Source organism: Sus scrofa, chromosome 16 (assembly GCF_054392235.1).
Source record: "Sus scrofa isolate SSC_HxYL_T2T_F1_AM1 chromosome 16, Sscrofa_HxYL_maternal_Yorkshire_Landrace_v2.0, whole genome shotgun sequence".
NCBI lineage: Eukaryota > Metazoa > Chordata > Mammalia > Artiodactyla > Suidae > Sus > Sus scrofa.
In genome coordinates, this window is record NC_139398.1 from 77,725,915 (window position 1) to 77,750,016 (window position 24,102).

Genomic DNA, 24,102 nt, shown 5'->3' on the forward strand with positions numbered 1-24,102 from the left:
GATCCTCCTCTGGGAGGCTCGGCTCACTTCGGCGCACTGATAAGTTGTGAAAAGCCTAGCACCGTCTGCAAATTAAGGCCCTTGTAAGTAATCAAGGAATCCCAAGCTTAGCGTGCTGTGGCTTTTCCATCATGAGTGTCATTAGATGAAACGAAAGTACATATTACAGGTTTGCGTAATGAACAAGCCTCAAGTCAGGTTTGCCGTGATAGGGTTATCAGTCATTGCACAAATTAATTATTTAGGAAAGCACTTTTTACAGTGTGTTTTCATTTAAGTTTTGCCCCTTGATGTATGTGTGTAAAAATGACTAATCCATTGGACACTGCTATTGTACTTGTGCATCTATCACTATCGGGCCTTTTTTTTGTAATTGGTTTATTAATTATAGCATCTTAATGATCTGTTTAAAATAAATAAACCATTTGCACCATTTCAAAGGTATTTTGTGAGGCTCAGCTGATATTAAAATAGCACCAGCCTTATGTGCTTTTTCAGCAAGTGACCTAATTAGTTAATAAAGTAATTGAATATTAAAAAGGATGTTGCAAGTGATTAAAATTTAAGAGCCTTCAGAATGTTATTAAAGCTATAAATCATACATCACTGTTTTAATTTGCATAGCTACAGAATTACTAATGGTCCCACGTGCACGCAGGGCTTGGCAATTAGTCCTTTAACAAAATGTTGGTGATGTTGAGATACCAAATTCTTTCAGCCTCTTTTGATAGCTACATAGAAACCTGTTTTTGCCAGATTAAATATCTAACTGTTGAAAATGCTGCTTGCTACCTTTGGCAGTTATAGACATTCACTCACTCAACAAATAGTTATGAATAGTCTGTGTCCAAGAATTGTTAGGTGTTGAACGTAATGGTGAACAAAGCAGACATGGTCCATGGCATTTACGCTGCGGAGCTGGTTGGGCAGAGATACTAGTCACAGTCTTCCCTAAAATCATGTGTAATTACAAAGACGATAAGGAGCTATTAAGGAAAATTATAGGATATTCCAAGGGCATTTTGCTGGTGAAATGTGACCTCATCAGCTACATTATGGACCAGACATTTAATTCCAGGTGAAGGGGCTGGGACTTTACCCATCAGGCTGCGAGTTCTTGTTCAAGCAGGAAATTCCTGATGAACCTGCCAGTGGTGTGCAGGAAGGACTGGCTGAAATTGCTGGTTATTTACCCAACAGCCATTATTCTTCCTGGCTATTGGGATACCAGTTCTGTTTGGGTATAGGACTAGTGCTATACACAGGGAATATAGGCCGAGGCCCTGAGATATATGATGAGAAGTCTAAACCAATTATTATGATTGTATATGATTGTTTTAAGGTAGCTGTGTTCTGAGGAACTCTGAGAGGCTTTCTGGAAGAATTTTCCACTGTGGGAAAAGAGATACACAAGGTGAACTCTCCTTTCCTCCATGCTTTTGGATGTCATCATGAGTGGTGGTGCTACTTGGAGCCATAGCAGCCATATTGAGACAATGAGGGAGAAGACAAAACAAACAAAGCCCCTTCGCATACCTCCCCCCAAACACACACATTCCCTAAACCTGAGGCCTAATATTGTCTAGTTGCTGAACCAATGCTGGAAACGTTGGATGTCTGAATATATGAAAGAATACATTTAAGGTGAATATGCTGTTACTTGCTGCCTAAAGTGTCTTAACTGAACCACATGGGTCAACAATGAAGACACTGGAAGTTGAAAGACAAATTAAGAGGCTAATATAACTTTCAGATGAGCAGTGATAAAATGCTAAACATGCTGGGGTTGAACAACAGGAATGGAAAGTAAAGAACAGAGCTCAGGCATTTTGGACATAGAATCAACAGAATTTGTCAACTTACTAGTTATCCAAGGTGTCAAATAACAGTAACTGGCATTCACTGAATATTTCCTATGTTCCAGGTATTGTTCTGAGCATTTTTCATGCAATATCGCATGTGATCATTCCAACAGCTCTATAAAGGACTGTTAATGGCCACCATGGTTGAATCCTGTTTCAGTCATGCCTTGATTTTTCAAGTCAAATCCCAACAACTGCTGCTACCACCAGTGGGCAAAAGCAGATGACTTGCTTCAGACTCCCTGGCAGAGCTGCTAGCTAGACTGCTACTTCCAACATTTCTCACTTCACTCATAGAAAATTACAATATTTTAAAGTACATACTGGGGTAAATGTGAGGGGACTTGGGCATCTATAGTGGGCACAGCAAAAGCCTTCATTATTCTTTTTATTATATAAGAAAACAGACATCAAAATTTAGGTAATATATTACATGTGGAATTTGCATAAAATTTGTATAGAAGATTAACATAATCTTTAATTTTTTTTTTTTTTTTTTTTTTTTTTTTTTTTTTTTTTTTTGTCTTTTTGCTATTTCTTTGGGCCGCTCCCGCGGCATATGGAGGTTCCCAGGCTAGGGGTCGAATCAGAGCTGTAGCCACTGGCCTACGCCAGAGCCACAGCAACGCTGGATCCGAGCCGTGTCTGCAACCTACACCACAGCTCACGGCAACGCCGGATCGTTAACCCACTGAGCAAGGGCAGGGACCGAACCCGCAACCTCATGGTTCCTAGTCGGATTCGTTAACCACTGCGCCACGACGGGAACTCCCATAATCTTTAATTTTAAGAGCAATTTGTATTTGCTTTTTTGAATACAGTTTTTGATATCAGATTTTATGCTTGAAATAGCAACTCCTGATGAAGACTTTAATCCTATCAAGACTTTTAAATCAAATTCTTGATAGTCATCACTAACAATGACCTTTGTTCACACAAGTGATAAAAATGAAAGCAAAAAAATTTTTGAAACCATTCCAAATTTTGCAATATTTCAGTCATATATAAAGAAACTAATAGCTCTTCCTTTCCTACACTGTCAATTGCACTGGTGAAATTCCTTGAGATTATGTGAATGGATTTAAAATGTCAGAACTTTCTTAAAATGTTTCAAAAAAATGATAATTCTTTAATTTGTAGACCAGTCATGCATATTTAGAACAGTTACAACGCCCAGCCAGCTTTGGATACCACTGAAAGGGCATGTCAGTGTCCAACAGAAGGAAGAATCCAACATGCGTGAGGACAGATTCAGAACTGTTCCTGCCAAGAACCCCCAGCCCTCTTCCTGCCCCTGTTCCATGCAACTGGCTCCACTTTGGCCTGGTGCTGTGCTTCCTCCAGGGCCTGCTTCATGTGCAACCTGTGCCTCACATTTAGACGGACCCCGTGTGTGGCCGAATGCCGTCATCACCATCTTGAAATGAATTTTGAATAAGGGGCTCCACACTTTCATTTTTCACTGAGCCCTGAAAATTATGTAGCCAGTGCTGGCATCTGAAATACAAACTTTCGGTAGCTACCCTATGCCTTTGTCCACGATGGGTGGCAGTGAATGTTACCACTGGCTTTTGAGATGTGAAGCCATTTCTTAGGGGCTGAACTCAGCTCCCTGACACGGAGCATAACAATCAGGGTGTCATCAGGCTTGTCGGGTTTGATGTTCACTTATGTATGGTTCACACCTTTGAACCTTGTTCCACTCAGCCACCCTGATGAAGCCACTGATGCTTGTGTCTAAAGTGATGGGTTCACAGGTTCCAGGAACCGAGGATGCACCAATTATATAACTCAAGACACCACAGCTTATCATTTGGACAGTCTTGTGCAGAATATGTCTCCAGATATGTTACTTCTGTAAGCTCTCCAGGACCTGAGGCAGGTCTTGCTAATATTCTTTCAAAATATAGAGTATTGAATTTTGAATACTCACTCAGTGCCAGAAGAGCCTAGACATGAAGTATGGTCACTGAGGGTTATAATCCTCAAAGGACTGAAATGGAAGGTAGAGCTGGAAGGACATATTCAGAATCCTTCTGGGTACTTCCTGTGGCATGAGAGGATTTAAAACTGTTTCTCCCAAGCGTTTCGGAGTTGGAATTTCTATATGACTCTTGTTTTAATGCCATAATGTTGGTCTATTAAAATGACACGTATATTAATATATAAGGGTATGTAAATGTGACCATATACATTAATATTTCCCTCTGTGTACACACACACACACACACACACACACACACACACACACACACACACACACGCAAGCACACAATTCTGAGCCAGATGACTCCTAGCCTGAGGGAAGACAGCTTCTGCCAAAACTCGTTTCATGGAGCAACAGATATGCTCAGGGAAGAAAGGGATCAAGGAGAAATGAAGGACACACTGAGGCATGACAAGACCCCTCAAGGGTAGAGAAGAGGCCGTACATGGGCCTCAGATTCTTTGCACAGAATACCAAATGAATCATCTTCTGCCCTCAGAAGCAATGAGCACAAAGTATGCATCAGTCTTAGATCAAGGCTCTATCCACCGAATCCTAAGCAACCACTCTTAAGTAAATAGTACTTTTACACTATTATATAAGTACATATACAGCACTCTTGAATTACACAATCTTACGGATACAGCAAAAATCACGCAATGAGAACGTTATAGCTGTGAACGGCACAGAGTCCTATCCCTGCTCTTTCACGCACGTACACACACACAGGCACAAAGTAGTTCTCATGGTTAGTCATCACATTCATATGCAATGGAAAAAAAAGCTGCCAGAGCTGCGTTCCCACTTCTTAATATTTTGATTTTCTGATCTAAGTAAGTTTTCTAACACTTATAAAATGGTCTGCCCTTATTGTTACCAATTAATGGCTTTCCAGGGATGATGAGAAAGCTCTAAGAGTGGGATAACCCAAACAGCACTGAAATAACAGAAGTGGTTGCAGCAAGAATCCACAAGGTAAGGAAGACATGAGAAGCAAAGGAAAAGCTATTCACCCTCTGAGTGACCCATCTATGTCACAACTTCATGTCTCCACATTGCTAAAATATTATGCTCTGCCTTATGGTATGTTTGAACCCAGATCCCTATATAGACCAACTTTCCTTGCAGGACTCATCTCTAGACCTGGGGGCACGGAGAGGGGACCCTTTGGACTTCACATCACAAAGACTTTGCCTATAGACTGTGGCTCTACTTCCAAATGAGGCTATGCACCTACTCACAGGAACACAGAAAGGATTGGAAGCTGTCCATCATTCAACCTGAATTTTAATTTTAATTTTTTTTTGGTTTTTATGGCCACACTCACAGGATATGGAAGTTCCTGGGCTACGAGTCCAATCGGAGCTGTAGCTGCAGGCCTACAGCACAGCCACAGCAATGCCAGATCCGAGCCGCATCTGCAACCTATACTGTAGCTCACAGCAATGCCGGATCCTTGACCCACTGAGCACGCCAGGGATGGAATCTGCATCCAGGGATGGAATCAGGATACTAGTCAGGTTCATAACCCGGTGAGCCATGACAGGAGCTCCTCAACCAGAATTTTTAAAATATACCACATTTAAAACACATTTCTTCACTTTTTAAATGTATTGGGAGCCTCAAATAATGGAAGTGGCCAGGCTCTCTCTCGACCCTGAAGAGGCCCATGTATGCGTCTGTGTGTCTTTTTCTGTGTATTTGCTCACCAGTGCACATTTTCATAACTGGGTTGGATGTAACATGCTCAATTAATTAAGGAATACATTTTTATTACCAACACTACTATTGGTGATAGCTCAATCTCCAAAAGGAACTGGCCAACTGGGGAGATTAGTGTGTACTGGCTCATGACTGGAAGGGAACAAAGATGTTGTATCGTTGACACATCTGCTTGGCCTGTTTGTGCTTTGTTTACGATAAAATGGGTGATAATGATGTGTAAGAAGCACAGTGTTAATGATAGTGACAGTGTAGAGTGTGAACAAGAGCCATGACTTTTGAGCAAGAGCTGGATGTAAATTAAACCCCAGATTTGCTCAGACTTTAGGTTTTGTAGCTACACGTTTATGGCTATTAGAAAGAACTTTGGTGCTGAAATCCTTGCAAGAATAACTTCATCACTCCGAGTGTGAAACTCCCTAGTCACTGACTCCAATTTTTCCCACTGAAGCAAGTGCTTTATAATATTGTCTTTGCTGATGGGACCACTTTATTACAGAACAGTGTGTGTGTTACATAACACATGCGGCTCACATCCATGCATTTATTATTAACACACAAGAGCACACTGATCACTTGTGGCTCAGGAGGTGTTTGCATACAGCCTCAAGATAAACGTTTTAATTTCAATAGTTGCATATTTATTCGTATACGTACTTTCAATTTAAGGCAAATGTCCCTGTCGTGATTGATGGTAGTGATGCACGGCTTCCTTTTAAGTGTTAGCTAAAAAGCGAGTGAATGTAGAGAAAAATATCAAGTAAAAATGCAGTGGTCTGCTTTGGATAAGGCAAAAATCAGAGAGATGTTCTGCAAATGACCCAAGTCTTGGAGACCATGGGCTATGTGATAATAAGAAAGAAGATGTAGGCTTTGGGTTGAGTTTCTGATAGTGATGACGGCCACACGGTGTTTCTAGTGACCAGTGCCACACACATGTAAAGCTGCTGCCTGATGCCCCAGGAGCATGCTTTTCCACGACACTAATTGGCCCACACAGGAGGGAAACCATGACCCTTCCCTCATTAGCCACATGCTCAGACCAGCTGAGCTAGCTCGCTCTGGGTCACTGGGGTCCCGTGTAGGAAATTACCATTTCAGTGCCCTGTGGTCCTCCTGTAACCCCAACTAATGAACGTCCCATGGAGCCTAATGTCGTTCCTGGGGGAGCACACAGCTCTCCCAGCAGTGAAGAAGTTGATGCTATGCTGAAGTTTTAACCTACGGACAACCAAGTGAGGAGGCACAGAAAACCCAGGAAGCCTGGGAACCATTTCCCAGACATCTGTGTTCTAGAAAGAAAGGCTGACAACCACACTCGGCTTTGTGCGTTTGTTTGCCAGGCCTGGGCTCGGGACGTGAAATGCAAGCACTGGGAAGTGAAGAAAGCTGCTGAGCATCACGCAGCCAGCTCATCGTAGCATAAATGACAGTAAGTGCTTGCTGTTTGGGCTGAGCACTTTGTCACCACCCCTACGAAGTAGGTAGTGTCACTCCTATATGAGAGACTAGGAAACTGAGGCTCAAAAGTAACAAGTAAACTTCTAAGTTAGGAGCTCCTCTGAAGATGGCCGTATTGTGGAGATTATGCATCAGCAAGTTGAAGGAAAATTTTACAAGAGAGACAGCTTGTAAAAAACAGAGGTTTTTTTGTTTTGTTTTGTTTAAATAAGATGGATCTAAAGTCAAGGCCAAGAGAAAACACTCTCCCCAGGTGTTGGAGAACACTGGAAAGGAAGGGATAGCAGACTTGCCACATACATTCTGAAGGCCAGGGAAAGACCATTAGCAACTCCACCTGCTTTTTACCAACATTACTGGATCTATACCCCTTTGAGGGCCACACTAACTGGTGGGTGAAATACCAGGGGGCCACGGTCCTTCCTGGAAGCCGTGAAGTGCATGTCCACTTCCAGCCAGAGAACAGTGCAAACCAGAAGGGATCAGACTCTTGGCACAAACCAAGCCCTAGTTTAACTCGGCCCTCTGATTTCTGACTAGCCTAAGGGAATCACTCAGCTTGTCCTCAAAGCTTCGTACCTACTGCCTGAGAGATTTGATTTTTTTTCAAGGTGCAACTGGCTAACAATAAAATTAAGAGACAGAATCCCAAATTTGCTAGTTATTAGCAGAGAGACGTTGGCCAATTACTTAACCTCTGTTTCAGTTCCCTCACATACATATTGGGGATTAAAATCTTCCCTTCATTGTGGTTATATCTGAACAAGGTGTTACAATGTATCTGAACAAGGTATTACAATGTGTGTAATAGGCTTGGCCCAGGGCTATAAAGCTCACAAAAGACAGTACTGCTTACTGCAGGCTCTGTCCTCTGCCCCCTCACATAGTGTGATGGAGTGAAATGTGGTGCAAGTTGTCACGGTCCAAAAAGGAATGAAATAAAGCTCTTTATTATCATCTCATCTGAGGACTGGTGTCTAAGTATTTTACATACTGTATTCCTCACCTCGGGTGGCTGGGAAATGATTTCTTGATGCAGGGAGGGGAAGGCCTTTTGAAGGCGGTGATGTGAGGTGCTAGGAGATTACCAGCACTGCCCACCTACCCTCTCTGTCCCCAGTGCCCAGACTAAAACAACATATGTTTCTGTATCTATTAGAAATTGTTCTCTGATTCAGGAGTTCCCGTCGTGGTGCAGTGGTTAACAAATTCGACTAGGAACCATGAGGTTGCGGGTTCGATCCCTGCCCTTGCTCAGTGGGTTAACGATCCGGCATTGCCGTGAGCTGTGGTGTAGTTCACAGACGTACACCAGATCCTGCGTTGCTGTGGCTCTGGCACAGGCCAGTGGCTACAGCTCTGATTCCACCCCTAGCCTGGGAATCTCCATATGCCGTGGGAGCGGCCCAAGAAATGGCAAAAAGACAAAAAAAAAGAAATTGTTCTCTGATTCAAAAGCATGTTTGCTTGCAGCCTTGGGGGGGGGGCACAATTTGGGTTGTGGAATTGTTAGAGAACTGCAACCTCTCTCTTAAGTGGGCTCTCAGGCATCAGCGCTAGAGGAAAATGAATTGTTTCCAAAAGCAAGCAGTGGCTGAGAAATAAGAGCTTCCACACTCTTCCTGGGGTATCACGTCAGCAGCAGATGGGAAGAGGCCTGGTGGAGTTGACAGCATTCTAAGAAATGAGGGACCCCATGATGTGAGAATTGCAACAGACTCTCTAAAATAGTGGACACTGGGCCATCTTCCTCTTCATCACTCTTCCCCAGGCACATTCACTGGCTGACTGCCATCGGCCAGCCTTCTCTAAGCTTCACATCACATAAACGAAGTATTGCTAAGAAATGTTTATATTGCCACTTGGGCTGATTATAGTTTGCTTTTCCTTGATTATCTCAGTCCAGACTGGTGAGCATCTAACAATCAACTGTAGCAATGACTAGAGAACTGGAGACCTTTGGAGACTCCAGTTAAACCGTTCTCTTGAAGCTACTGCCACCTAGTGGTAACTGAGCAGACTGAACTACACTTCACTCAGATCCAAGAAGAGAATGGGGTTGGAGAAGGAACTTGTTTTTTTCCTTGCCATTCCTATCCAGGAAACACAGGGGAAGAGTGACAGAAGATTTCTCTCATTCCACTCCCTGCCAATATTTAACCATCCCTGTACATTTAAAATGTCAAACTGGAACACTCTTCTGGTCTTATTTTGATTAATGAGGACGTTTTCATTTAATCACAAACCTTTTGAGATATAAAAACAAAAAAAGCAAGGGCCAGAACTGGAACACGTGGGTCTTGCCTCCCTTTCTTCCACTGCAGTGGTTAGAAATTTTCCGTACGTCAGCTGAGCTCAACCTCATGTATTCCTTGACAGAGGGGGATTGAGTCTTGACAGTTAACTTGAAGTATCTCTAAGAACCAATGTCCTTTTTTGTTTGTCCACCTTACTCAGGTGACTCAGTGCTGGAAGCACACAGAGGAGACCAAGTAATCAACGTGGCAAATCTCCGGACAGATCAGCTTCCTGTACGTACACAGACGAAAGCTGCGGGCAAACTCAGCGTCCTGGAAGCATGTGACCATCAATTAGTCAGGTGTGGTAAAATCCTCCGAGGGGAGGAGAGTCAATGGTGATCTCAGCAGGTCGTGAAGAGAGCAGATTAATGCCCGTGAGCTATCAGGTGGGATCATTTCACAGGGCCATTACCACTGCTTGTGGCTTAAAAGGGGTAAGTCAGAACGTGGGTGGAGTTCCTTTTCTGAGGACGAACTTCAAAGCTGGAAGAACAAAGCAACCTCAAGGATAGTGATCTAGATGCGTGCACAAGGCTGCAACCATAAGAATGTAGAAGGTTCGAGGTGTTTTAACTTTCTAGATCAGTGTCTCCACTGGGTGGCAGACACCCCTGTGTCCTCCCCATCCTCCCCCCTCCCCAATCAGCAGAGACAAAGGAGACAGGTACAGTCATACAATCATATTTATTACAGTTTCCAGACTCCCATAGGACACATATCTAAAGCAGAACATTGAAAACTGATGTTACTAGCAGCAACCCTCCCTGAAGAGGAAGGGTTTGGATGAATTTAACAATCAGGAGTCATTTCAAGACAAGATTAAAGTCATGGTTTTTCTTTTAGCAGCTGGTATGTGAAGAGTGAAACTACAAATACATAGAGTCATCCTGGTTTAGCCTTGTCTAAAAAAACATTAATAAGTCACGGTGCAGAGGGGTATCCCCAGGGTTGTCAAACAGAAGGCTAATGCCTTTAGATGTCAGTATGGAATAAGCAAATCACTTGTCAAGACACTGCTTACTATCTGCTTTACTGTCAGGAAAACAGACCGAGAACTGGACAGCTGCCCTAAAACTTTGCTCGCACATAATTCAGCCAGAAAATCACTGTTTCAATAACACCCCTTAATTTTTTTAAACATTTTCTTCCCCACAGCTCTAAAAACATAACATCAGACATAACATCAGACATAACATCAGACGTTTGCTCCAAAGGACTAAAAATCAAAAGCAATTGCAATGTATTGGGAATAGCTTTTATAGGTTTCCTGAGGGAGAGTTCCTATCTCTTCAGAGAATGTTTTTAAAAAAGCACTAACTCTGGTAGCTTATCAAACTACTTTTTATTTGAAATAAATAAAAGACCAACTGAAGGTCTCAGGTATACTTATTTTTTTCTCCTAGATCTCCAAACCAATCAAAGACTTTTTTTTTTTTTTGGCAGAGAGCTTTCATTTTTATTAGAGGAGTGAAAGAGAACTTACAAACATTAGAAAAATACTCAAAACCCTGAGAGTAAAGGAGGCCCAACCCTTTCTCAGAGCCCAGGAAACTGTGACAGGAACCCCAAAGGCTTATCTTAAATCCATCAACTCAATTTGCTAGAAAGTAAAGACAGACCACCCAGCTTTGCAGCACAGGCCTAGATGCGATTTTCTTTCTTTACAATCACTAAGAAAAGCCTTTTGGGAGTTACTGCCTGGAAAAACACAGGCTAATGAACAGAAGCTACTGAAAAGGGGGTTGACTGCATTGTATAACTGGCACAGGCAAAGAAAAATTAAAACAGTTGCAAACCATTAAATTTATACCATGATACTCTTGGATGAATCTTGACCTTCCCATAGCAACCATTTAATTCATAAAAATTCCTAGAGGATTGGAAAGCTTTGGGGCAGCACCAGTGACAGCAAACTGTCTTTGAACAATTTTAATTTTTTCCTAAAGGCAAAATTAAGAGAAAATTTAAAGAAATAATTTATGGAACAGATTCTATTTCATGATTTTGCCCATGTCAGCTCTATGGAAATAGTACCGATGCATCAAGTTAGGTTTCTGTTTTTTAGCTCAAAGGGTAGAAGCAGTGTGCCTAGGTTTCTGTAAGCCTTCTGAGGACTAAGGGAAGCTCACAGCGCACAGTCTGACAATCTCTAAAGGTACTCCTGGACTATTTCACCATGACGATAGGTAAAACCTTTCTTGATTCATTAATGGCTCTAGCAAGGATTCCTCTGCACCTAGACTTTAATGCTGATGGTTTCTAGGCTTTCTGACTCGGCATGCACCATGCACAGACAGCAAGGAACCAACTGATCCAAGGCCACGTAACTTAGACACTGCTAATTCTAGCCAACCATCTCACAAACTGCCTACCTCCGTCACAAAGGGTCTCTGAAAGGAAGCAGAAAGAGGTCCCAAGACTAGCACAATCCGCTGGTGAGCAGTAGAACCACCTCTGTGTACAAAGAATGGTCCATGAAGACATTCTGGGGGTGAATCCACACCTGCCATGCCTTGATCCCTGTTACTACCTAACAAAGCTGACACTCCTGATAAGACCTCAACAAGTGTGCAGGTCTGCCTTGTGAACTGTTCCAAAAACACGCTCCCATGTCTCGTGGTTGATTACTTTGAAGAGCCCAAGTTCAATGTTCAAGATAAGTACTATTCCTACCTAATGTCTCAAGTCCCAGTCTCTGGGGAATATTAGAAACCCGTTTTGCTCTATTTCGTCTGCTTAGAGCCCCCTCACTGAGTTTTTTTGGAGGGCCTCCAGGAATCTACCACTTTGGCTATTACTTTCTCCTATTCTTTTCTTGCCTTCTTCTTAGGAAAACTTCAGTTATTTCTGTAACAACATATTAAATGTCCTAGACAACCAAATTTTTGAGCAGCATATACATTTGAGGACAAAATTTTCTTTCCTTGTGAAAAATTTCTCCAATAATAAAGAAAAGGCAATAATAAAAAAAAATACTTCTCTAAAAAAATGATGATCATACTTTGTATGAAAGAGCACATTTACTAGGTGGTAGTCATTCAGTGTCACTGCCCAAACCATCTAAATAAATGGGGGCATATGGACACGTAAGAATGATCACACACAGTTTTAAAATAATTTTCAAAGCCAGAAGTGTTAAAGGTGGGCAGAAAAGTAGTAAGTCAGTCCTTATATGGACATATGAAAATGATATGCAAAGAAGAAAACCAGATGTGTTTAAAAGAATCAGGCTAGATTTAATCAGGCAATACAATAAATGGAAATTGACTATATTCCTTTGGACTCCAAATTTCTACTTTATTAGGAAAATGCAGTAACCATTACGGCTTCTAGCTGAGGGACAAGAGGACAGACTGACAGGGACAATCACACTGGAAAGACTGGTAAAGAGGTAGAGGTGCTGATGATTAAATAAGAGAACCATTTACTGGGGAACTGAGATGTTAGACATACTATATAGAAGAGATTTAGACCGGCAGATTCCAAAGATAATTGTTCACTTGCATTTGTTATCTAGAATCTCTATAAATGTTTAGTGTGTCTAATCTGGCTCTAAAGAGTATAATTAAAATGCATTCTGAAACAAACACAAACAAACAAACAACTCCTACAGATTCCCCTTTGGGGAGGTGTGGTTTTTCCAACAGCATTCTTCCTTTGGTGCTATCACACAAACCCTTCAAAAAGTGCAGGGGAATTCCCCCTCATGATGACCAGAAAAGGGTGCTGGGATGTGGGGGGAGCAGCAAACAAACATTGCTCTTCTTTTACTGAAGACATCCTTCTGAGAATTTCCACTGTTGCTTAGGAGAAAGGGATGGAATATGAAAAATAGTTCCTGAAGATATCACTGCCTTCTGAAGACAAGATCCTAACTGTGGCACCTACAGAGATTACTTTCTTTTTATTACGTAGCACCTGCCTTGCTCATGAGACACAGAACTTTCACCAAGCTATGAAACAGAGTGAGTAAAAATTACTCATGGCACTTAAACATGTTTAAAGACTTTAAAATGCCTTCCCCAAATTCTTTTGCTCAGTGCCCCTGTGAGGTAGGTGTCTGATGGGGGAAAACTGAGGCACAGAGGGGTGGTCTGCTCTCTTCTCACTGTATGATGAGCCAGTGGCCCAGCTGGCAGAGGACCAGGAGTCCCAGCTCCCTCAGCTTTATTCATCTGCTTCTCAGAAGGCTTATTTCAGTTACACAACAAGTGCAGCAGAGGAAGGAAGTTTTTCTTTTCCAATGTTTTTAACAAGTTAGATATTTCTTATTCTCACTCTGAAAATAAATTATCTAAAATAAAACCAAATACAAAACTAACAAAACAAAAGGTCAATACTGCCTAACAGTCCATGTGACGATACAGCCTATTTTGCACTGGCGATTGAAAAAGCCTATGATTCAAGTAGCAGTAGTAGCAGGTGGTCTGGTGTTCCTGTTACTCAAGCCAGGCTGAGTAAAGTGCCCCTTGGAGACACCACCATTGTACTTTGTGGGAATTTCTTTGGCCTGACACAAGGGAATAAAATTCTACACCCCTGTTGCATGGAAAACCAGCCGAAAAGATACTCTAGACAGGGCCCGCCCTGCCTGGAAAGGATACTCTCAGCCACATTATGCACATGTATCATTCAGTTCATGCAGAACGCTCCGAAGCCAGGCAAGAAGGTCAAAGCTCACAGGACAGGTCTTACTATGTACAGAGAGGGAATACACAGGGTACATGCGCTAGCACCATGCCACAGAAGTGAAAGAGAAGGATAAGAGCATCTCACAGTCCCATCTGGTACACCATCTGCAGAAGCCACCTCTGGCAAGGGGAAGGCCAGTGAGGTTCTGTACCCCTTTCCACAATGAGGAGAGATAAAAACACAGCATTCACTGCTGGCTACTTTAAGCATACCACCCACCCAAATTTCACTTGTTATATATTGTTATCTTTTAATATGTATAAGGTCTACAAAAGCTAACAAATTACACTTCTTGATGAAGAGTGAATGGTGTAGGGCAAAATTCAAAGGTCAGTTACGAGATGTGCATGGAGGGCTCAGGGCAATTTATACTACTACTCTTAGAAACAAATTCATGAGTACTCAGGACCCTAGCTTTTAGAAATGAGATCATTCTTTTTGAGGTGTTTTTTTCCTTCACCATGCTACAGTCCTGTGGAGTGACTTCAATTCATACCACGTTCCCTAATTCAACTTCTTATACTTGAGTGTCTGAAGCAGACCATGATACAAAATCAGATGAACATACCTCTGAACAGCTTTTGCCTCGATATTAATGCAAATACGCACTCACCCGCCTGTCTTTCCTTCAGGAAGCTCACCTCCCAGAGGGCCTGAGCCTGGCTCTATGCTCTGCACATGCAGGACCAGAGGGAATCATTCCAACTCAGAGTTGCACTGGGATACCAGGATACAGCATAGCAGCGATTCATGCATTTATTTCTAAAAACCAAAGCTCAAGCGAGGCTGAACTGGTCACTGTGCAAGATGAACCAGCAGGACATTCTCCCCCCGAATGAAAATCTGATTTATGTGTCGAGTGAATACCTGCTGATAATCCACTTTTGGCTTTCGCTTTTTCTTACGGGGCTGGCCCCTAGAAAGGGTGGTGGCCCTGGAAAAGGTACCTCCTGCACTTGACCCTTCTGTCCGTGTAGTCCTCCCTGACAGCTCTGACCTGGACTCCTCCCTTGCAGATGCCTGCAGGGAAGAAGGGACGGAGCGGGAACGCTTGCGGGAGCCCCGGTCAGTGTCTTCTCTTCCCCACACGGAAGCCACCTTCCAAGTGGATGTCTGGGAGTATCTGGACAGAGTGGAGTCTTCAACTGCAGACCTGGAATCTGCTTCCTTCTTGGAGGAATCCTGTAGTTTTAGTCGATCAAATAGCTAAAGGGAAAGTAATGAAAAATATTAGCCTTCTCTTTAGCTTTCAGCAGTCCTCTTTCAACATATGAAAAAAAAAAAAAAAAAGATTCCTTAATCGTGCTCTGTGAACTCCTTGCTTTGCAATTTTTAACAAGTTAGTGACAAATTTTCAGTTTTTAGCTATAACTCAGATAAATCAGTAAGTATGTCAAAAGTAAAGGTACTTGCTTTTTCCATGGTATAAAACTGAAAGACTTCTAAGTCTTCTAAGAAGTAACGTGTTGCTCAAACTACATGCAGGTAAGAACCATGGACTCATTTTAGATTTGCTGGATGCAGGAGAAGAGAGACTAATGAAGACTTGGTCCAGGCACACCTGGTTGACAGCAGTAGGGCTTTCCTGCTCGAAATCTTTCCCTGGGCTCAGTGATCTTACTTAAGCTTCAAGGCATGCTGGGTTCTCAGAAAGTCAGGGGAAACTGCTTACCCTAGTGAGAGTCAATGAAGAATCCCGTTCATACGCTTTGCCTAGAACAGGTTTTCGGTAGGTCTCATCCACATCAGTAAGTGCCTACAGAAGAACAGCCCAAAGTGGGGGTGGGGGTGGGGAAGGCAGAATTTAAAATATCGTTCTTACAGCCTTTGTGAAAAAATTTAAAAGGCAGAAAAACATCTAATTGTAGCAGAATTAAACTTAACAGGTGACTCAGCTCTTGGGCAGAAAAAGATGGTAATACCTGTACCTCTGAGAAGAAATTTCAAGTGGCTATGACCAAATAAGGTGAGTTTCTCCTATGGGAAGGGGATTGACAAAGGCAGGGGAGGGGTTCTTAAGTTTCAGGGAGCATGACTATCTAGGTAGATTATTAAAATACGAATCCAAGTCTATTCTCCTGGAGATTCTGATTTAATAGGTCTGGTTAAAACTTTCTGTTTTAACCAGAAAACCTATGATTCTCATCAAGGACAGCCTCAGGCCACACTTCAAAAAATACTACTCTGATGCTTCTTTTCCTTTCTCACTCTCTACATCTCACAACAGTGACTGATAGAGATTAACTTGGTTAAAACACAAAAACGCTGGAGAATTCTTGTTACTCAGATATCAACCTCACAGGACAGGGGTTAGGATCAAATGAGAGATACTACCCTGAAAAGTGACAATCACCCTACAAATATAAGCTGAAAGTATTATTATTACTGTCATCAAATACATTCTCTTAAAACTTCAAAGGTGATGTTTTTTCCCCTACATTTTAGAGACAAAATAGGCTCAAGGAAATTACCATGGTTAGAATTACACAGCTATCAAGTGGTAAAACCAGGATTCAAAGCCAGGTTTTGAATTTGATTCAAATTTCTGTTGATTCCGTAACAGTTGAAAACATGGTCTTAGAAGGCAGAAGACCTGGAATAAAGTCAGGGTCATTCCATTTACTAACAGTATGATCTGGGGCCAATCTTCCAAAACTGCTTGCCTCAAGCCCTTCATTTGGGAAACGGAGCAGTGATAGAACTATAACTCATTTGCTGGAGTTCCCATCATGGCACAGTGGAAAGGAATCTGACTAGGAACCATGAGGTTGCAGGTTCCATCCCTGGCCTCACTCAGTGGGTTGAGGATTTGCTGTTGCCGTGAGCTGCAGTGTAGGTTGCAGACGTGGCTCAGATCCTGCGTTGCTGTGGCTATGATGTAGGCCAGCAGCTGAAGCTCTGATCTGACCCTAGCCTGGGAACCTCCATGTGCCACGGGTGCAGCCCTGAAAAAAAGCACAAAAAAACCCTGTAACATTTGTTGAGATATTATATGTAAAGCGCTTAGTATGGTATCTGGCACATAGCAAGTGCTTAGTAAGTATTAGCAACTGTTCCGCAACTGTTTTCATTATAAAGGTGAGTCACAGACGGAGATAAAGCTCAAGGAAAAGAAAAACTGGTGATGGAAGATCATATGAAAAAAATACCAGAAAGCCCTGGTGGCTCATATTTTAACTGCCTCACATTATGGCTGTACTATAATATATCCTTTCTCTTCTATAAATACTTTGTAAATATGCAGTAAAGCCTCTAGAAGGCTGGGGGCGCGTGGTACCCCTGTAAGTCCTTCATAAGGAAACACTGAGCAAACTGTCTTGCTCATTACTATGTCCGCTTCTCCTCTATCCTCACCCATCTTTCCAAAAACTGTAGAGTGAAAGTTACTTTCCGAAATTTCTGTCCCTAGCACTGTACCCTGCCGAAGTGGGAAGTCAAAAATATTTTTAAGTGAATGAAGAATAGCTGGCAGGAAATCAACACAAAATTACTGAAAGATGAAATAAGTCATCATTCCTTAAGCCTGGATTCCTCAACTCTGGCACTAATAACATTTTGGACTAGATCATTCCTTCTTGTTGGAAGACTGGTCTGTGTACTGTAGGACATGCAGCGGCAGCCTCCGCCTCCACCCACGAGATGCCAGTTGTACCCCATCCCACAGTCGTGACAATCAAAAAAATGTCCCCCTCAAAAATGTCCCTGGGAAGGAGGAATGGGAAAAATCCCCCCAGTTGAAAGCCACTGCCTTTAGGAAAAGCAATACAAACAACTTTCTTGTTGTTGCCCAGAAGTGCAAAGATTCCAGTTCGTCTGGGAAGTTATTCTGCAGGTTTTGCTGAATAAGGTCCTTTAGATACACACAAAGATTTAATCCATAGGAGGTTCTCCAACCCCTTGAGAAAGGCGTAATTACCATATTCCAGAACTTGTCAAATGCAACGAGGAAGCCTGTACAGACACCCCGAAGTCCCTTGAAAGTGCGGATGTGAACATTCACCTTCACCCCCTCCCGGATACAACGATGGAGTTCACCCAGAGGGCTGCCTTCGTGCACTGAAACAAGAACAGTCAGCACAGCATGAGCATCTGCTCTCATCCCCAGAGTTAACCACCAAGACCACCCAACCATCTCCCGCAACACAAGGCAACCTGGTGTTGTGGCAATCACACCACAGGAGCAGGAAGGCTCGGTGGGCAACATGTTCAGTGCAGGCAATGAACACTGCAACAAGACAAGAGCCCTGGAACATGCATAAACCAGCTGTATGGCTATCGTCCAAATGTTTCACTACGTCTATCTCCTATTTCTGTGGTGTCACTGATTCCAAGAGGCACCATCATTTAAAAACTTTTTTGGGCAAAAAAGGAAATATTACACATCAGCAGCTAGATCCTCTTCACTTCTAAACTTTGGTAAGACGACTTTTTTTAGGGTAAATCTCATGAACTGCCCATCCACCTCTGACATATAAGGGTGTATGTATGTACATATATCTGGGTATGTATTGTGGACAGTGTCAAATCAAGCACTGTCAACAACTCTTAGGTCATTATAACTAGTTGTGTGACCCTGGTGATCAACTTTTTCTCTACAAGTCCAAGTTTCCTCATTCATAAAATGAGGTTAGACTAGCTAATTCGAGATTCATGTAAGGAATAAGTCTCTATAATTCAATTTCTTAGAAACTCATCACAACGCCCGGATTACTCCCTTGGCCTATACACATTCACTGCCCCAAACACGAGCATGTTCAACAGAGTGGGAAGACCACTCTTTTTCTAACTTGGGAGAAAAACGGGGGTACTACTTCTCCCCACACCCCCCAAATCAGAGAGAAAGGACAAACATGGATCTTAACAACAGTCTCTGATTCTAATTAAACAAACGACAAACTCAGGTTTTCAACCCTCACATCTATACTTTTCTTTTGATTTTTTTTTTCTTCCAAAGATTTAATAAGGTATAATTCCAGGGAGTGTTTCCCTCCTTATGTGACCAAAAACACCACACTACTACCACCTATCAGAGAAAAATGCCGAGGCAAAAAAAGAAAAATGAGCTCCACATTGTGAGTGAGAAGGCACACTCTGAATCTCTTTCTGGCAGGGTCTGTGATAAGCTCCAAATGGATAGAAGCCAGGTCTCTGAAACTTAATGGGGACATACATCTTATCTTGAAGAAGTTATTCCTCCAAGTCCCTCTTCATTGCCATTACTCTTGGGCCACACCCTTCTAACTCCAGGTCATTTTAAAGTCATTTAAACCCACTGTTATTCTTCCCTGTTTGTAGCCGATACTAAGTTCAGACAACAGATTCTCAATAATGAAAACCTGCCCTTTTTTTTTCTTTTTACAGCCGCACCTGTGGGATATGGATGTTCCTGGGGTAGGGGTCGAATCAGAGCTGGAGCTGCAGCTGCAGGCCATAGCCATGGCAACACTGGGTCCAAGCCATAGGTTACAGCCACACCGATCCTTAACTCACTGAGAGAGGCCAGGGACTGAACCTGCAGCCTCACGGAGATGAAGTTGGGGTCCTTAACCCACTGAGCCGCAATGGGAACTCCCAATGTGCCCTTTTGTTTCTCTTTCCACAACCAGTAATACACTCCATAGCCTCATCAGATGACCGGTTCACTTCAAAAGTCTCCCAGTTCCTCTCACTCACATCAGGAGCATCGTCATCATTGTCAACCAACATTATCACTGACCACTAAGCCCTCAGTGTGGGCCAGGCGGCTGTGCTAACTTTATGTACATTATTTAATCCCCACAACTTGAACACATGAGTACAACTATTTTACCTCGTTGAATAAATGAGGAAAACGAGGCTCAGAAAGGTTTAAATAATTTGCTCAAAAATTACCTAGTAAACAGCTGAGCCAAGAATCAATACTGACAGGTTATATGTGTTCTGACCTAGGGCATTTAATTATGACAGCCTAAAATGGATAATAACTGCAACAACAATATACAATAGCAGGGATATTTAATATTCACTGAGAATTTCCCTACATGCTAGGGAACATTACTCTTGCTTCGAATATATTAACTAAGTTAAACTTCACAGCTAGACTCTATTACTGTCCTCACGTCACATAGGAGGAAACTGAGCCCTGAAGAGTTTAAGTAACTTGCCTAAAGTAAAACAGCTGGAAACTGGTGGCGCCAGGACTCAAATCTAATCGACCAAGCCCCTGAGCCCGTGCTCTACTCTACCTTCCACAGTACATTTTACTACTAGAAACTCAGCTATTAGAGCCATTTGCCCTACAAAGGTTTTCACTGAAGAATATACATGGTTCCCACCTTCTATCATAACAAAGTCAAAGAGAAACTCTTTGATGGGTCTCCAAAGCATTCTGGCAACCAATCCCTTTCTGGACCCAATTCAGTTCTCACTGCTTTGGACACAAACCACATATGCAGCACCCTCCACCACCAAAAAGAAGCAAGCAAGGAAACATCAGGACATACTCTTCCTCTCCTGAGACGAGCCTGAGAGTTGGAAAGCCAAGGATTAGCTGCAAAGTGACTGGTGATGTAATGCTGGGCAAGTAGTTGAGCTCAATGAGCCTCATCTATAAAGTAGTATCCAAGGGTGAAATGAGATATAATGCATCTAACGGGCCTAACACTGTGCATAGCACATACTGGCCCAATAATGGTAGCTATAACAAACACCGATGGCATTACCTACAAAGGGGCATGAGGAAACTTCTGGGGATGGATTTGTTCTGTATCTTGATTGTGCTGATTTCGCAACTACACACTTGTCAAAACTCACTTTAAAAGGCTGTATTTTGCTATGTGTGAATTACACCTCAAGAGTCTGATTGTTAAATTACTGTTATCCTCAAGCTTCAAGACCTGAGGCTGACCTCTTACATGAACTCTTTCTTGAATAACTCTAACCCTCACCCATGCTTCTGTACTTTTTTTGCTTTCTGAAGGCCATCAAGCTCTTTGTGATGCCTGCTCATCTCTACCAGGTACACCCCACTGTTTCCAGCGGTAGGATTAAAATTTCCAGTGCCGAGGGCACATTCCGAGATTCTATTCCAGGCAATATTTAATCGCAGGAAGTCGACAAAGCTGGCCGGGACACTCTGTCATACCAATAATAGAGCAAAGGGCTCCACAGGTAAAGCCCAACCACGCACCACACAGAAGTATTTCTTTTCTCTTGAAAATCTTAAAAGCGAAGCAATAATTGGCCAAATGGAAATATAAAAATGAGACTCAAAGTACACCTCGAAAATTTTCTAGTGGCAAAAAGTATGGGCAAAATAAGGTCTCCCAAACTGCTCTTAATTTAGGAACATGCATAATCTATCTGTGGGTCACTGTTGGGCCAGCGAGCTGGGGGAAACCCTAGCTTAGGCAGGGATGCTGTAAGCACAGTAAATCATTGGACAAAGGTGCCCCTAACAGCACTCAGCTTTTCAGGATGTTTTTCTTTTAATAAAAACATTTCTAGGGAGGAAACAAAAATACTCCTTTGCTTAGCAGAACTCTCCAAAGACAGTGATTTAATAACGCCACGATTTAGCTATCAAGATAGAGATGCTCTCAATGGCTAAGTAGGTCGTTGTGTCCATGGGGCAGATGTCAGGACTGCTTGCCAGATGACAGAAGATGTAACACCTGGGCTGTTTTTACTCCATTTATACAAGACCTAACTCACACGTGAGCAACCTCTGCCGTTTACAGCTTTACCCTAAGGATCTATTAGAAGGCTGCAAGAAACTCCCTTGTGCCTGCTACACCTTTAGAACCTAAAACTAGCCAGTGCATATAATAAAAGCCTGACAGACACAATCTTTCACTTGGCCTGGCAGAGGGGCTGTGAAACAGTGCCTGGGTTTTCGTGGCATTTTGTGCCTGCTGCATTCCAGCACTTGTAATTTGCTAATGTGAACATATATGTATCAAGACCCTTGCAGCAGGAAGAAGGAGCCGTCACTGAAGGTGCAGGGGTTATAAGATTATGTCCACTGTGCCATCTGAACAGATTTCTTCACACTCCATCCCGTCATCTCCAAATCTCACTGACCGAACACTTTTCCTCCCCAAATACTGGCTGTGCCCTCCCTCCCGCTGCGTGCGTGGTCCCAAGACCTCCTCGCTTCTGTAAACCCTCACTGTGACATCCCGTTTCTAGGCCCATCACCTCCGCAGACACCCCCCACCCCATCGCCCCTGCACATGCTTTCTGCAGGCCCCTCACCACCTCTATAGCCACTTCCGTGACCCCCAACCCCTTTTACAGACCGTCTACACTAATTATCCAGGCACACGCTCCCCCGGGCTATTTATTTCCCCTACAGCTTTACCACTTTCCCCCCACTGCTCCCGCAGACCCTTCCTTCCGCAAGAAGACCCTCCCCACGCCCCCACTGCCGGCATTCCTCAAGCAGAACCCGCCCGCGGCCGCTGATTATCTCCGTAGCCTTGAGCCGGACCCTGCCCCGGATTCGCGCCCCGCGCGGAGCCCCAAGCACCCGGCCGACGCCTCCCGGCCGCAACCTTCCGGACAGCGGCCCTGCCCGGCCCCCAGCCCCGCCCCGCCCGCCCCGCCCGCCGGACTCACAGGGCATTCTCGTGAGCACGTTGCGCGGCGCCTTCCTGGTCCGAGCCGGACCCCGCCGCCGCGCCCCGGCGGCCCCGTCCTCTTCCTCCTTGGCCACCATGAGGCGGCGGAGGCGCTGGATGCGCTCGGGGTCCGGGGCGGGGGCGTCCGGGCGGCGGCGGGTCCTGCCCGAGGGCCCGGCGGCGGCGGCGGCGGCGGGGCCCCCCGAGCCCGCGGCCGCACCCCGCGCCCGCCCGCGCCCGCCGCCCCGGCACCCGGTCTTGAGGAAGCTCTCGTACTCGGCCACGTTGTTGAAGCAGGGCGCGTTGGGGTAGGGGATGGGAGGCAGGCGCGGCGCGTACAGAGCCAGCAGCGGGTCGAAGCTGTCAGAGCTGACATCCAGCAGCGGGCTGGGCGGGCTGGCGGGGCTCCCGGCGCGAGCCGACCTCGCCCCCCGCTCCCGCTCCTCCATGTTTGAAAGGCCCGCAAGCCGAGGCCGATGGGAAGAAGGAGCGGGGCCGCCAGAGGGCGGCACTGCGCAGCCGCGGCGAGGGGTCGCACTGCCTCCGCGCGGCCGCGGGAGGGCAGCATCTGCCCGCGCTCTGCGCCGCCGGCGGCTTGGCGCGCATCAGTGCGCGGGGAGCAGGTTAATCTGCTTTAACGCACCGTTTCCCTATCTATATCATCATCACTTTGGGTGTTAGTAAGTCCAGATTCAGCAGAAGCGGAGGCCGGGACTGGCGTTTTAACAAGCTCCCCCGGTGTTTCTCTGCTTTCTGCAACTGCCAGTCTACCCCTAACGAGCTGTGGAGAAGCAGAGGGAGGAGGGCAAGGAGTACCCCAATTTGCTTTCGTTCTGAGTACCACTGGGGTTTAGCCTAGCTGAACTCAAACTATTTAGCTTCTCTGGGTCTTTACATTCTCATCTGAAATATGATAGAAATGGTTACCTATTTCATAGACTCGTCGGAAGAATGAAGAGATACTGCCTCTACAGCACATACCAAATGCTCTCTATGAATGTTAATATTTCTTAAGCGTACAATGAAACTTTAGAATGGAGGGGGGAGGTCCTAGTCTTGGATTTCCTACACCGTATGCAAAAAGAAATTTACACATACACCGGAAAGAAGCTAGTGTTAAAGAAAATTCACTATCACCAATCTTCCAAGCACTGCTAAGCACCTGGAGGAAATGAGGATCCTGCAATTGGAGGGTGGAATAATGGAGGACTTACAAAACCTGGTTGTACTTTAGAGACTCTGCTCAGCAAAACATTGTTTTTTGGTATGAAAATGACAGTCTACACCAAAAACCCAGATATCACCCTTCATCCAACAAAGCTGTTTTCATTCACCTACAGGCCACACCCAATCACCTTCCTAACTGCCATCACTCCCCCAAACTACTATCAACTGGTGTTTAGTCTATACTGGTAGCTTTTGTGTATATTTTTAAATTTCTTTACGATTTGGAAAGGAAACCTGAAAAAATACTATTC

General features: G+C 44.0%; 1 protein-coding gene across 2 annotated transcripts; it reads right to left on the minus strand.

The window, feature by feature from the left end:
- Positions 1–9,997: 9,997 nt before the first annotated feature.
- On the minus strand, positions 9,998–23,207 carry LSM11 (LSM11, U7 small nuclear RNA associated). 2 transcript variants are annotated; one of them, XM_085001882.1, is made up of 4 exons: positions 22,901–23,207; positions 17,941–18,080; positions 15,697–15,780; positions 9,998–15,230 (listed from the first exon to the last, which is right to left on the minus strand). In XM_085001882.1, exons 1-4 carry the CDS (start codon positions 23,190–23,192, stop codon positions 14,820–14,822), a joined length of 927 nt encoding a protein of 308 aa, XP_084858008.1. In that variant the 5' UTR covers positions 23,193–23,207; the 3' UTR covers positions 9,998–14,819. The 2 variants fall into 2 exon arrangements, with proteins under 2 accessions (XP_084858008.1, XP_020932554.2); XM_021076895.2 differs by having other exon boundaries at positions 22,623–23,102.
- Between the last annotated feature and the right edge of the window lie 895 nt (positions 23,208–24,102).